The sequence below is a fragment of the Dasypus novemcinctus genome, chromosome 26, assembly GCF_030445035.2.
Source record: "Dasypus novemcinctus isolate mDasNov1 chromosome 26, mDasNov1.1.hap2, whole genome shotgun sequence".
NCBI lineage: Eukaryota > Metazoa > Chordata > Mammalia > Cingulata > Dasypodidae > Dasypus > Dasypus novemcinctus.
The window spans coordinates 11,917,446-11,932,495 of record NC_080698.1 but is presented as its reverse complement, the minus strand read 5'-3'; the positions used below and the strand labels follow the sequence as shown (position 1 = coordinate 11,932,495).

Below are 15,050 nucleotides of genomic sequence, written 5' to 3'. Positions count from 1 at the left end.
CTTTCACGTTTACTTCTAAATATCTACATTTCTTTAATGCATTTCTTCTCCATTCCCACTGCTGCCTAGATGGAGCCTTGTTATTTCTTGCCTGAAGCACTACCACAATCTCCTTCTTCCCCAATTCCATTCTTTTCTGCATTTTATACTTACTATAGAAAGAGCCAGTATTAAAAACTTATGTTTTATGTCTCTCCAATGATTCTATCACACAACTATATAGAGTTCAATTTTGGCATACATAGCTCTTCATGATCTGGTTCTAACCTCCTTCTTGACCTCACCCCCACTCATTAACACATACTTACACAACAAAGTTACCAAACGTCTCATAGTTTTCTGGAAATATTATACTACCACTGCCCTATACTGTATCAATTGTGCAAAGTTTTTCCTTCTTACTTGTCTTCCAGGTGAATCCCTGCTCATCATTCAAGACTCACCTTAAGTATGACTGCTTCTGGAAGCTTTCACTGATTTCCCTAGTCCCAGGAACTCATCCACTCCTTCTAACAGCATCAGAGGATACCTTAGTTATGGTATGCAGCACATATATGGCGATTATTTGTTTGTGGTGTATTGATCCCAATAGAGCAGAGATTCTAAACATGGGTCCATGTGTGGTCTTCAGGAGCAAGCAGTGGGAAGAACTATCTATCTATTCCCTAAAATTGGCTTTAAATTTTAAATGCAAAATTATAGTTGCATTGGCCTGGGGGGAGTGTCATCTGAGCCTCCATGACCCAGAAAGATCATTAATCCTAGATGATAAGATTCTTGAGGGAAGGGATAAGTCTTGCTCATCTTTAATTTCTATACTGCACACCTATCATACTGTACAGAGCATAGTTAAAGCAATTGTACACAATTGCTTGTATATACTAGTAAATATACACAAGCAGATAAAAAGCAGTTGATATGCTATTTGTATATTATTAAAGCAAACTTCCTAAGAACCTTGACCAGGCCACAAATTTGGTATCCTCTGTGTTCCCTGAAAATACTACACTTTCGTAAAGAGATTCTAAAACTTGGAATTCTCACCAATATACACTACTCAAATATAGTCTCCCCAAAGTGAAGTTTTACCCAGGCTCATGATCTAAGCTTAAGAGTCACCTTAGGTTTCTTTTGTTTGTTTTACTTTGAAATTTGGAATCTATCAGGCTCTGCCTCTCTAGAAAGACAGGTACATGACTTCTAGGATGGATCACTAGATTAACCAATAATTGGCTCTGTACAGCTTCCACTACCTTCTTAAGAGGTGGGGTAAGGGGGAAAAGAGGAGAAAGAGACACAACTTTAGTAACTGCTGCAGGTTGAAGTAGCTGTATTTACCTGCAAAATCAACAAAGAAGTTGCCCCTAGACATTACAGTAAGCCCAGCAGCCCTACACAGTGATTTATTTGGAAAGCAAGTGTTGTGTGCTATCAGAATAAGATCCCTTAAATACATTGGGGAAAAGGCAAGGGAATTATTTAGCAACAATGTTTCATATGTAATTAGGGGAAATAAATGAGGGAAAATGAGTTGTACAAAAATAAGCCACCCCAAATTAGATTTCTTACCATTTTATAGAGATCTGAGACACTAATCTGGTCTGAATCCACTACTTCAAAGTCCTTTCGAGGCACCAGATCCAGGCCCAAATGCCTAGTAAAGAGAAAGACCACACTTAACATGCCATGTCCTCAGATTGCTCCTCTTTCTTTATGTGTGCAAGCCTGGATGCCCATGCCTGCCATGACCTCCTGGAGAGAACTCCAGATACTGTCCCTAGTGGGAAAATAACTTTATCCAATAACAACTAATTGTGTTTACCTTAGGGAAAATAAATTAGGTTGGAGATTTTAACACTGACACAATTTCAGTCATCAAACAGTTCTACTTGTGGTGGCAGAAATGATTCTTTCAGTACTACGATTTGCTTGAGTTCATAAAGGATGAGTTTTCTAAAGATCATTAATAAGAAGTCATGTTTATTTTTCTATTTCTCCCTATCCTCCAAGTATGCTGAAAGCTCAGTCATGTATTACATTTATTAGGATTAAAAAATTATTCAGAATCCAAGTTGATTTGTAATTCAAAGCTAAAAACATAAAAACCATCTCCTAAAGATATTAAACTCAAAGAGATGTTTGTTTTGGTTGAGTTTTATTTATTTATTTAATACTGACACTGAGTTATAGTAAAGGCCTGGTCACATATCAGCACCAATGTCTTAGGAACTTTCTCTAGACAAACATTTAACCAAGAACTACTACTGCTCATGAGTATAGTATTTAGAAGACTTGGTATAATTTGGGCAGGAAGGAAGAAGTGATGATAATTAATGGTTGACTGGGAGACAGTATGAGGCAATGGAAATAACTCTGGACATAGAATATCTAGTTTCAAATATGGCATATAAACATTTAATAAATGATTATTCTTTTCTCACTCTAGAAAGAAAACACTAAATCTACAGTCCAATGGAATCAGAGGGTTTGTGGACTCCTGACACTGCTTACAATACTGTATGAGTTTGTACATGTGTGTTCATGCACGAATTTCTTCTGAGGAAAGGGTCCATACCTCATTTGGGTGTCAGAGCTCATCTGTGATTATCCTATCCCAAAACGAGGGTTAGGAATTACTACATCTAGCAAAAAGTATTCCTAAGACTATGGAAAGAGAAGCATATATTCTTTTTTCTTGAACTAGACTATGAACTACTTTTAGACCTTACTAGCAAAACTAATTCTGTAGGTTCTCTCTGTGCATAAAACTCCTACTCATTTCAAATAAATTCAGGTGTATATCCAAAATAAAGATGTATTTAATTTTTAAAATAATTTAAACCTTGTTTATAGGAAATACCTGTATCTGAAGATGTTAAACAACTTACAATAAGATTGTTACCTAGCATATACTGGACCAATAATGTTGGATACAGGGAATATAGCAGTTTTGAATTTAAAAATGTCCTAATTGATCATGCTAATTCTCCCCAGACAGCAGTGTTTTCTCTCTCTTAGAAATCACTAGAGCACTATACCTTTAATTTTCTCCATTTTCTTGATTTCATTACCTTGGAAAATAAGGGAATGGTTAACAAATGATCTGGTGAAATGGAAGACTGAGAGATCCTCCTCCTAATACATATTAACTGGAATTCTATTTGCACTGGAAAAAAGTACAAATGATGTATGGTCAAAAATAGCACACGAAATGGTTGGACTTGATAGTAACACCTTATAATGAATACAACAACATTGCTGACTTATGGATGTGATTATGGCTGAAATAAGTAGACTAGGGAGATTAATGTTAGTTGGAGGACAGTTGGAGGATAATGTAGGGATTTTGGATGATTTGCAATGATTTTGGCAGTTGATGAGGATTGTGGTTAATATAAATACAGGAATGTTCCACTACAAGGTGTTAAGAATGTGGTGATACATGGGGAAAAATATAACTAATGTAATTTATAGACTCTAGTTAGTAACACTGTTACGTTTTTGTAGCAAAAGCCAAGTTGGTACTTTATTAATGCTAAGGTTAAAAAAGAATATGAGGTTTGGTTTTGTAAGACATGAATATGATTAAGCATTGTTTTCTCTCCTTCATTTCTTTTGTTAATTAGGAGACCTTGACTATATCAGACTCTATCATTTAACTAATCTTAGTGTTCACCTGTGTATCTTTCTGAACACCAGAGGAACAAATGAATTAGTAGATGGAATTAGATGAAATAAAAGTGCCTGAAAAGAATTTTTTAGCAATAATGCTTCCATAACTTGTTGGTCTGCCTTTTTCTGTTATTTTATTCTGTTGAATTTGAAATAAAATTGTTAAAAAGAAAAAGAAATAGCACATGAACATTCCTTATACTTTTACTCTGATAAAGAGATCCCTAGTTATTTTTTCCTGTGGTTTACTTCAGGAATAATGGTCAGCACAGGGAATGGTTAGCACAGTCTCTTCTCTATCTTCACAGCAAAGTGAGGCAGCACAGCACAGTTATTAGGAGTGTGGCCTCTGCTAGCAGATCGCCTGGCTTGTATCCTCACTCTTCCACTAAGCCACATTATCTTATCTATGATTTGGGGATAATAAACAGACCTCCCTCTTCACACTTATAAAGATGAATCCATGTAAAGCACTCAGCATGGAACCTGGTACGGCAAACTGCTGCTGCTATAATTATTATTACTAAGTATTACATCCTTAGCCGAAATATGGCTTAAAGCACAGAAATTGTGATCAAAGTGGTGTAATGTCTAAAAGACTCCTTAAACAGGTGGACATAAGCAGGAGGCAAAATATACACAGGTAGTGTAGCATTGAGTTTTCAAAAATGGTCTTAATAATTGCCTAGGTGAACCAGTCTTCACAAAAATATTTAGTTTTCTCTTGCTCACCCACCTCTGGCCACTCATTTATTCAATCAAATAATTCAATAAATATTTGAGCACCTAACCTACTCTATCTGAGGTTCATGCTGAGATTGAGGATACAAAAGTGGATGGGTTATTCATTCCCTCCTATATTCTTGCAGGCACAGCTCAAAGTCTTCAATTTCTATATGAAATTATTTGAATTTTGCATTTCTTTTCTATTTTCTACTGTATCTTTTTCCTCTGGAATACTCCTCTGAATCACAGAACACAGAAAATAATATGAAGCTAATTTACTACATACAATGGATTTTAGGGCATTAGACCTCAGTTCTTTCCCAGAATTGGTTGAGAAATGCTGAGATACTAAGATTTCCTGGGGGCAGTTTCCTTTTCTAATGCTTACATTAAATACAAAAGATTCAGATAATCACTGTATTAATGAAATCATGGTATATCTGTAATATTTCCATATTGCTAAAATATAATAAAATATAACTAATAATAGCTACCATTTATTGAATGTTTACTTGGGGCCAGGTACTTTATCGACATCATCTCTAAGCATTATGTGAAGAAGAGAGTATTAGATTCATTTTATAATTATGGAAATGAGGCCCAGAGAGGTGAAAATAAGTGACCTATTAAGGAAAGAGAGTTCGATTGATCTCATACTAGGTCTGTCTCACTCCAAACCTGTGGTATTTCTACTATAACAGATGCCTCTCTCCTAATAATGGTGAAAGTTAAGTACTAATGCCTACAAGTGATAGTAATCAATTCAGCCATTAACAGTTTGAGGGATGATCTTGTGCCAATACATCAATCCAGAAGGAAAAAAATATCAGCTTGTGAGTAGCCACCAGGCATAAGAACAAACGCTCTTTATTACTCAGATACATTCATGTAGTGCCAAACAAGCACACAAGTGCAGGTGCTGCACTAAGTACTGGGTATAAAGATGAGCAAAACAGATGACTAAGATTGTGTGTATGTGTGTTAGATAGAGACAGTCAGTCATTGAACAGAAAAACTTCACAGAATTTTGATAGACTTATTCTCTAAACATAGTCACCCCAGACTTCCTGAGTAGGGCAATACATACACTGGGGCAATACCATGTATAAGAAGAACTCTGAGAAATCATTTGAAACTATTACTAATTTCAGATGTCTTGAAGCAGGAAAATACCACCATGCCTTTAAAGGAAAAGTATTGAGCCAAAAAGTCTTTTTGGGTCCTAGCTAAAAATCAATTGAGAGGAAACTTACTGGGGGTGTGGGAGTGGGATGGAAATTTCCAAATACTATGGCCAAAACTCTTTGTCCCTTGGTGATGGTCATGAACTAAGTGGGAAGGAAGGCTGATGGGGAAAGATAGGAGAAAATCTGAGCAAAAAATTCGAAAAAAGGGGTGGAAGAAGGGAGGTAAAGTAATACGAAGGAATGGAGAGGGAGAGAAAGAAAGAAAGAATACAAGAACTAGAATAACATATTAGTGATTCGTCTTAAACTTTGAGACTTCACAATAAAAAGATACCAATTATTTCATTTGATACTTATAATCTATAGGAACATGATTTTAATTAAACTAAAGCTTAATAAATATTTATATATAATTCAAATCTGTACCTTCCACCCAAAGAAGAAACATAAAAACTCTATAAATGATGCTAAGAATAAAATACTTCTTGTTTTTCTAAGGCAGAAATCAATTAGGTTGTAACAGTCATGGGTAAATGCAATTTTAACTTAGCCATGCTATATTTATACATCTTTATGGAAGATGTTGAAAATATTAAATTAACACATTAACGTTACATTGCTAAACAAATTATTTTAAAATTCCTTTGCAATGTATAGTGGATGTAATTAGCTGACTACTTTGTATAGGAGATTTGAGCAGAGATAATGGCTAATTAACTTGAACATAGTTTTATGTCCTTCCTGTATTTTAATTCCTAAAAGCATAAGAATATAATATTTTAAGTACTGATTTAACCTGATAAAATTTTAACAATTTTTACTTATGGTGTGAGTGTAGAAATATGCAAATAAACCAATGAGAATAAGCCGCATAAATCTAATGCCATAAATCATCAGATTCTTAGCCAAATAAATAATAATTCCTAATCTCAGAAAATTTTTAAAAATGTAGATATGGGGAATTCTTCATTGAATTTAAACTTTAAACAAATAGGATAATACCAGTTTACCATCTACCCTTGCAAGATCTAACTCACTGTTATATCAAGTATAAATTATGGGACATACAGTAGTTATACTTAGAAAACAGAACAAAGATCAAATAACAGAGAGACTAAAAATACTGGCAATAACCTGATTTTAAGACAAACACAAATAATAGGATAAATGGTAAGGTGCTGCATGAAGTACACAGGCTTTGGGATCAGTTCTGGGATAAACGCTGGCTTTACCACTCACTATGAGATACTTGGAAAAGTGATTCTGAATCTCAGTTTCCTCATTAGGTAAAATGAATACCATGATACTTGTCTTGGAGAGCATGGTAGTATTTCATTAAAATGGTGCATGTAAATGAGATCATGCTTACGTGACTGAATGTACCTAATAAACTTTTAATTTAAAATGTGTTGTTATTAATGGTTCTGAAAAGGCATAGCAACCATGACTGTGTAAGAACTTATAAAAAAAGGCATGCTTAAAATAACATGATTAATAATTACATGAATTAAGACAAAAATACATTCAGTAAACACAGGCTGTGCACCCACCCCATGACAACATGTGCTAAGCATCAATATTTATGGCATTTATAAAAGTGTAACAGAATTTTTAAAATGTGGAAATATGAGAACACAAAATGGGAAAAATGGATATAATTATCAATGCTCAGATTTCCCACGGAACAATCTCCTATACATAACCTGAAGGCATGAAATGACTATTTTTGCAGTATACTGTCTCTTCTCTCAAAATAGGAAAATTTTAAAAGAGCACACTCATTGAAAAGAACCAGAGAGAATAGTTCTATGGGTCTGGGGAGGTGGGGGTGTCTTTTTCCTTTAACAAGGATAGAGCTACAAACTCACATTTAGGTACTGAATGCCTATTTTCCACTGGAAGGAGAGGCATAATGAGAAGAAAAAGAGATAAGGGGATAAAGAAAAAAAATGGAAGAGGAAGGAAGAAGATGGAAAAAGCAGAAGTGTAAGAATTGGGAGAGAAGAAAAGGAGTGGGGCTGGAATGCAAATATGTGATTTTCATGTGTTTATTAAAACAGGCATAAATATCCATCCAACAAGCCCCCACAGCCACACCCACAGTTGAGAAAATGAAGGTGGACTAGCTCTCTACCTTATTGACAAAGTATTTATAAGGGTCTTAGTTTTTTTTTTAAGGTAACATATACAACTCAATTTCCCATTTTAACCACATAGGTGTCAATTCAGAGATATCAATTACATTTTCAATGTTGTACCACCATCACCACCATCTACTACCAAAACTTCTTCACCACCCTAAACAAAACTTTAATTCCCATTTCTATCTAATCCCTGCCCTTGGGTTATAATCTACTTTCTGTCTCTATGAATTCGCTTATAAATAAAATCATACAATATTTATCCTTTTGTGTCTGGTTTATTTCACTCAACATGAAGTCTTCAAGGGTCATCCATGTAGCAGCATGTATCTGAACTTCATTCCTTTTTATGGGTGGCTAATATTCCATTGTGTGTACATACCACATTTTGTTTATCCATTTATCTGTGTATGGACACTTGGGTTGCTTCTGCCTTTTGGCCATTATGAATAATGCTATTATATAAGAACATGAGTATACAAATACATACTCAAGTCCCTGTTTTCAATTTTTGGGTTATATACACAGGAGCGGAATTGCCGGGTCATATGTTTAACTCTCAGAGGAACCAAAGGGTCTTAGTCTTTTTCAAGTGTAATTTAAACTTGTCTTTAAGATATCATCTTTAAGTTTTCAGATTTGCTTGCAATAGACTGGTCTGTTTTCCAAATTTTATTCTAAAAGAGTGCAGCAGTTTGATATAGTTATAAATTCCAAAAATAGATACTGGATTATGTTTGCAAACTGATCTGTACCTGGGCATGATTAAATTATGATTAGGGCTTTGTCGAGTTCCCACCCCTTGATGGGTGGGAACTCACAGATAAAAGACATGGCAGAAATCCAGAGGAAAGAAAAGCAAGTCCTGGGAAGAGAGGACCTGAGCCAGGAGAAGAACACAGAGGAATAGAGATGCCTCTTTAGACATGACAGAAACCCTGGGGAGATAGAGAGAGCTGTTCGCCTGATAGTCTATAGGTGACCTTGTAGAGAGAGGCAAAGCCTAGAGAGCCTCATTGTCTATAGCTGACCTTGTGGAGAAAAGAAAGGACCTGAACCCAGAGAGAAGCAAGACCCGGGAAGAGAGGAACCCAGGAAGCCTGAACCCTGGCAGATGTCAGGAAGTAACTTATGTTTTATGGCCTGGCATTTGTAAGCTCCTATCCCAAATAAATACCCTTTATAAAAGCCAACAGACTTCTGGTATTTTGCATCAGTACCCTTTTAGCTAATACAAGAGGTATAGATATTTCCAAAATAATCATCTCTTTCATTTGCTAGACTATATTTACAGTTAAACTGCAGCATAATGATTTATACAACCATTAGCTTCATCATGTTTATGTTTGCCAAATGGCTACTGATGCAAAGTACCAGAAATGGGGTGGCTTTTATTAAGAGGATTTATTTGGAGTAAAAGCTTACAGTTCCAAGGCTGTGATAAGTCCAAACTGAGGAACCATCAGAGAGGCTTTCTCACCAAAATCTGCTACTGGTGATCCTGGTGTGTTGCCATATGGTGAAGCAAGATGGCCGCTGATCTCTGCCTAGGTCTCTCCTTTCCCTCTGGGATCACCATCTCCTCTTGAGCTGCTTCACCTGCTCCATAGGTCCAGCCTCTAGGGGATTTCATGCTTAAGCAATCCTCTCTCTCATATTGTAAAATCAAATATGCAAGCTCCCTTTTACCTCGATCTGTCCATGGGAGTCCGTCTTTCCCTTTATATCAGACTCATCATGTATCATGCCCCAATGATGTAATTCAGTTTCAGATGGGTCCCTAACCCACAGGAATGGATCAGTTCAAAACAAGAGTATTTCTCTTTTTGGGATTCATAAAATAATTTCATCAATTTTATGTCAAAGTACCACATACCAGTTCAAACGAAACAATATGTTTATCACATAGCAATATTATACTTGCAATTAGTAATTACTATTATTGATTTTTATAACAAATACAGTGATACCATTTTATAATATAGTCATGTTTAGGGCTGAGGAGGAAGAATCAGTAGCTATGCTGTACGTTAACTTATTGTATTTTACTATGTTTTCTTATTGCCCAGGATTAGATTTAGAGAACACTGACCTATGGTACAATTGAATCTATGTTTTGTTATAAAAAGAGTCTGTGGTGCATGCCAAGCAACCCCATTAAACACTAATGAGAGGACAGAATGTTGTCACTTCAAAAACACAACAGTCAATTTAGGGTTGATTTTTTTTTCTTTTCTACTGATGAATAGCATCATTTTGGATTAGATCTACTGTTTATTAGATCCCATATTTCCTCTTTCTTGACTTATTCTTTTCCTTTGCAGAACACACTATCAAGTCCTTGTTAAGAAAGGGGAAGTAGGAGATGTTTCCTTGCATACCTAAAAGTGGCTTTAATTGGTCTCCACACTTGATTAGATAATTTGGTTGTCTATAAAATTCTGGCTGGGAAATCATTTCCCCAAGAACTTTGAAGATATTTCTGTTATCTTTGAGTATCTACTATTACTGACAAAATTTTGAGGTCAGTCTGATGCTTACTCTTTTATAAGGGGATCTGTTTTTCTGTCTGGACACCTTTCTGAATATTGTTTTTATCCTTAGAATACTGAAATATCTTAATGTGTCTTGTTAATTTTTATTTTTTCATTCATTATTCTAGGTATTTGGTAGGTCCTTTCAATCCTAAGGCTTTGGGAAAGTATTTCTATAAAGTTCTTTATTGCGCCTTTGTTCTTTTATGGAAATTGTGATGTCTGATGTTGGCTAATTTCTAATTCTCCCTGTTACCCTCTGGGCCCAGTTTTAAAATTTTATTCTAGTCTCTCTCTCCTCTGAAAGTATTTCTTCAAATACCTGGTGATAATTGATTGTCCATTCAGATTTAAGAAGTACTATAAAACGTGCAGGGAGTTTTTTTATGTGGGTGAGTGACCAGCAAGTTTCTCTTTCTGGTGAATGAAAGGATATGATCATCATACTTTGAGACCATTAAGACCTTTAAATGCCAAAACATTTTGCTCTAAAGTCCCATTTGCCCAGTTTTCAGTCAGACAGTTTAGTTCTCATATTTATCTGAAGAGGAAACATCTAGCTGCCAGGTTTTCTGTTCACTGGGTGGATTATTTCTTATATACATTGTTAAGCAATCCTCCCCTTTAAAGCCCCATGGCCTACTTCGTGGGTGCTACACAGTAGACCAGCGCCCTCATCAGCTAAAGCTTCCTTCAAGCACACTAAGTGTCCTTTGTCACTAATCCTCCATCTACTCTATGGCTTCTGAAAATGGGTGACATACCTCATTTATTGGTGGGCTTCCTCCCACTCTTTATTTTCTATCACTGCAGTGATGTTTTGAAAGGGAGAAGAGCTAAACATATATACTTAAATATACTTAATATATATATTTGGTTTATATTAATTAGGCTCAACCTGGTGACTTCAAAGTTCAAAGCCCCTAATTTTAAGAGAATGAGACAAAAATACCAAGAATAAAATGAATTATTAAAATTTAGGAAGAAATAAAATCTGAATATTATCTGTCCTGATTTCCCATGCCACAGTCTGAGGTTTTTACTTGTTTGACAATAAAAAATCATCACACCCATATCCACTGTATAAATACAGGGCTACTTTTGAATGACAAAGTGGTTAAGAATGTTCTGAAGTACAGATGTAGACAGGTCCCATTTGTGTACGCTTATTCATATTCATTGCATGGCTATAAATGTAAAGGACACTCAAGTCATATTTTTAAAAAGTACTGAAAAAAAAGGCACTGAAAGATTTTTTTTAAGTATATTCTGATAAGAGAGGTCTAGAATCACATGAATTGAAGCTGAAAAATAACTCAAAGGATAATCTAATGTAACTCTTTAATTTTCCAGAGGTGAAAACGGAGACTGATAGAGTTTCAGTGCTAGAACCAGCATCCTTCACTAACTAGAAGAAACACCTATTTCTAGCAAAAGCAATCAAAGCATAGTGGCAAATATAAATTTGTTTAATTATTAAAGAGAAGCCATGATGAGGTATAAACTCCATGAGGACTGAGTTTTCATAAATGAATCTGAGAGATGCTCAAATAATATTCATACTTACTCATTACCCCAGTCGAGGCGCACTGTGATGTGCCGCTTAACCTCCCGCACCTGATCCTGAGTCAGGTGACCTGACAGTAGCTGCCTTCTCAGGTCAATAAGCTCATTCATCACATGGCGTAGTTTGTAGAAAAGATCCACTTTATGTTTCTGTAAGGACATTTTTGGTGTTGGACAAAATAAAAGAGAGATAAAAAAAAGGGAATGAAAAGAAAAAGACAAATAGTTAAAACATGAAAACTAGTCATTTCTCTGAACCTCTTAAAAAAAAAAAGCTACTGAACTTAATCCTAACAAAGTTACACAGGAGCCAAGGACAGAAAAGAACATAACAAACAGAGACAGAGGAGAGACAATAAGAGACATAGCAGACCAGGGAGCTGAGGTGGCACAAGTGATTGAACACCTCTCTCCCACTCCGAAAGGTCCCAGGATTGGTTCCCAGTGCTGCCTAAAGAGAAGACAAGCAGACACAGAAGAACACACAGAGAGCAGAGAATAAGCGCAAATCAACAAATGGGGGAGGGGGGATAAATAAATCTTAAAAAAAAAGTGTTCATCAATTGTAACAAATGTACCACACTAAAGAAGGATGTTGTTAATGTGGATAAGTGTGGGAGGGGCAGGAAGTGAGGCATATGGGGAATCCCTTATATTTTTTATGTAACATTTATGTAATCTAAAACTTCTTTAAAAATAAAAAAAAAAGGATCAGTCTTGTTTTTTTGGCCTAAGGAGATGTCTGTAGGAGAAAAACAAAGTTCAATTTGAGACATGCTGAGTTTGAGACTAAGCTCCAATATGTAGAGGTCAGAAAGGTGAGAGGTTACTAATAGAGGAGTAAGAAATGAAGAAAGAGGAAAAGCTTGAAGAGTGTGGTGCCACGGAAGCCAAATGAAAATAGGGTTTCAAGGTCTTTGTCATATACACTGAGAGGTTAAATAATACATAGATTGAGAATTGGACACTGGATTTGGTGTTGTGGTGGCCATCACTTATCTTTACAAGAGCAATTTTGATGGAATGGCTAGAGGGGGTTCAAGAAAGAAGACGAAGAGAGGAAGTACAGACAGAGCAGGTGTCTCTTTGGAAGACCTTTGCAGTATTTAGAAACAGAGAAATAAAGTAGTATAATGCAGTTGTGGGGTAAAAGGAGGATTTTCTAAAAAAGTGGAACAAAATTTCATGCTATTTGTATATTGAAGTGAATGATCAAACGGAGAGAGAAAATTTGATACAGGTATTAAATGCTTGAGTAGGCAAGAAGAGATGGGCTCCAGAATACAAGGGGAGGGTTTGGCCTTAGATAAAAACCTGGATATTTGTATATTGTTCCATGGAGAAAAGGCATTGCATAGGGCAGTGGCACAAGTAGTTGACAGATTTAGTGACAGGAGGATTGAATTTTTTCTCTGACTGCATTATTCTCAGGGAAATAAAAATCAAGGTCATTATCTGTGAGTGAATTGGGTGGGAGGGGGTTAGAGGTTTGAGAATAGAAGAATAGATGTAAAATAGTTTCTTAGGAGGTGGTAAGGCAAATTGACAAGGAGAAAGTAGTTCAATTGCCGGGTGATTTTGAGATTTGTGAATACTAAAGTGAGGTTGAGTGTTTTTTTCATAGTCAAATATAATGAAGTACATTGATACTGAAATGTCTGTATATGTGTTTATGAAATATACAACAAATGCATATACATATGTACAATATCTATGCAACAATACATATAATATCCATGCAAGAATATACTAATATAGTCTTTTAAAGCATTATGCATAATTATTTATTTCATCAGGAGCTTTTTGCAGATTGCCTTTTCCAAAGATGACAACATCTCCCATCCCAGGTTCTCTTCTACAATGTAACCTTGACAATCCTCCATCACCAAGTGGAGTCTGTTTCTACACATCCTTGATTCTGGGCAGGTCCTGTGACGGCTCTGACCAATATAACTTGACACCAGTAAGCTAGACCAGTTCTAGGAGCAGCCCTTAACTTGTCTGGCACCTTTCATTTCCTGCCTCTTAGAATGCAGGATCTTGGGATGTTCTTTCTCAGGCTCCAGCTGCCATATTGGGAAAAGCCCAAGTTACATGGATAGGTCATACATAGGCATTTAATCAGTCCCAGCTGTGTGAATGAGCTATCTTGGATGCCCAGCCCAGCCCAGCTTTCAGAGGACTACAGGCCCTGCCAACATCTCACTGCAACCAAATGAGAAATACTAAATGAAAACTGCCTAACTTAGCCTACTCTATGCAAAGAAGAGTGGTGAAAGATAATAAATGGTTGTTTCAAACCACTAAGGTTTGGGATAGTTTGTTATGTAGGTAACTAGGAAAATTACACAATATTTTTTTTCATTGGAAAATCAGTTAGTTTCTAACTATTAAAGCTAGGAATACTTACCTTACAGGCATTGTGTAAAGATACACTAAGAATGAAATGGATCAAACAACCAGAAAGCAGTGCCCGACTTACTTCACTCAAGGTCTTCAAGATTCATCCATGTTACCGTGTGTTAATACTATATTCCTTCTTAAAGATGAGTAATATTCCAATGTATGTGTTGAGAAATAAAAAACATAACCTTGCAGAAAAATATCTAACGAGCCACTCCTGGCCCCCGCTTTTGAAAATCAGTCCATGAGAACACGGTCTTACAGGAGACTATCAAACAAACCACTCCTGCCCCCCGCTTCTGTAATCTAATGAACCACTCCTGCCCCTCCTTCTGTAAATCAGCCTGCAAAAGCATGACCTTGTACCTGCCTTCTGCTTCTGTAACCCCACTTGCAAAATTTCACCTAGCAACACCTTAGCCAATGAGCAAAACCATGCTAGTCCCACATAAAATCCTATATAAACCTAAGAAAACTGAAAAATGGGGCTCAGAATTTGGAGATTGAGTCTCCTCTGGGCCCGCGCATAATAAATCTGTTCCTCTACCACTCCAAGTGCTATTTGGGTTTTTTTACTGTTCAGAATTCCTGGCTTTATTGCAATATTTGGTTCCCTGACTGGGAAGCCTAACTGCACTGGTCCTTTGAGCCTCCAGTTTGGAACTGGTGGGCATGGCCAGCAGAGATCTACACACAAACAAGGCAGTGCCACCTGTCCTCTTGATGGGACCTCCTTCAGAGGAAGGATCCCTGTGGGCCATGTCCTCCACCCTGGGTGACTTGGTGGAGAGGTGGATTGAACAACATCAGAAGACACCAGA

At 36.3% G+C, this 15,050-nt stretch overlaps 1 protein-coding gene across 15 annotated transcripts in view; it reads right to left on the bottom strand.

Annotated features, from left to right (window-relative positions):
- Positions 1-15,050, bottom strand: part of DOCK3 (dedicator of cytokinesis 3) — a 657,203-nt gene that overhangs the window by 292,888 nt on the left and 349,265 nt on the right. For all 15 annotated transcript variants that reach the window (XM_058288315.2, XM_058288314.1, XM_058288308.2 and 12 more), the window contains exons 6-7: positions 11,828-11,976; positions 1,570-1,654 (exon numbers count right to left, since the gene is read on the bottom strand). In XM_058288315.2, the coding sequence (XP_058144298.1) occupies positions 1,570-1,654; positions 11,828-11,976 (234 nt within the window). The remainder of the gene's footprint in view (positions 1-1,569; positions 1,655-11,827; positions 11,977-15,050) is intronic.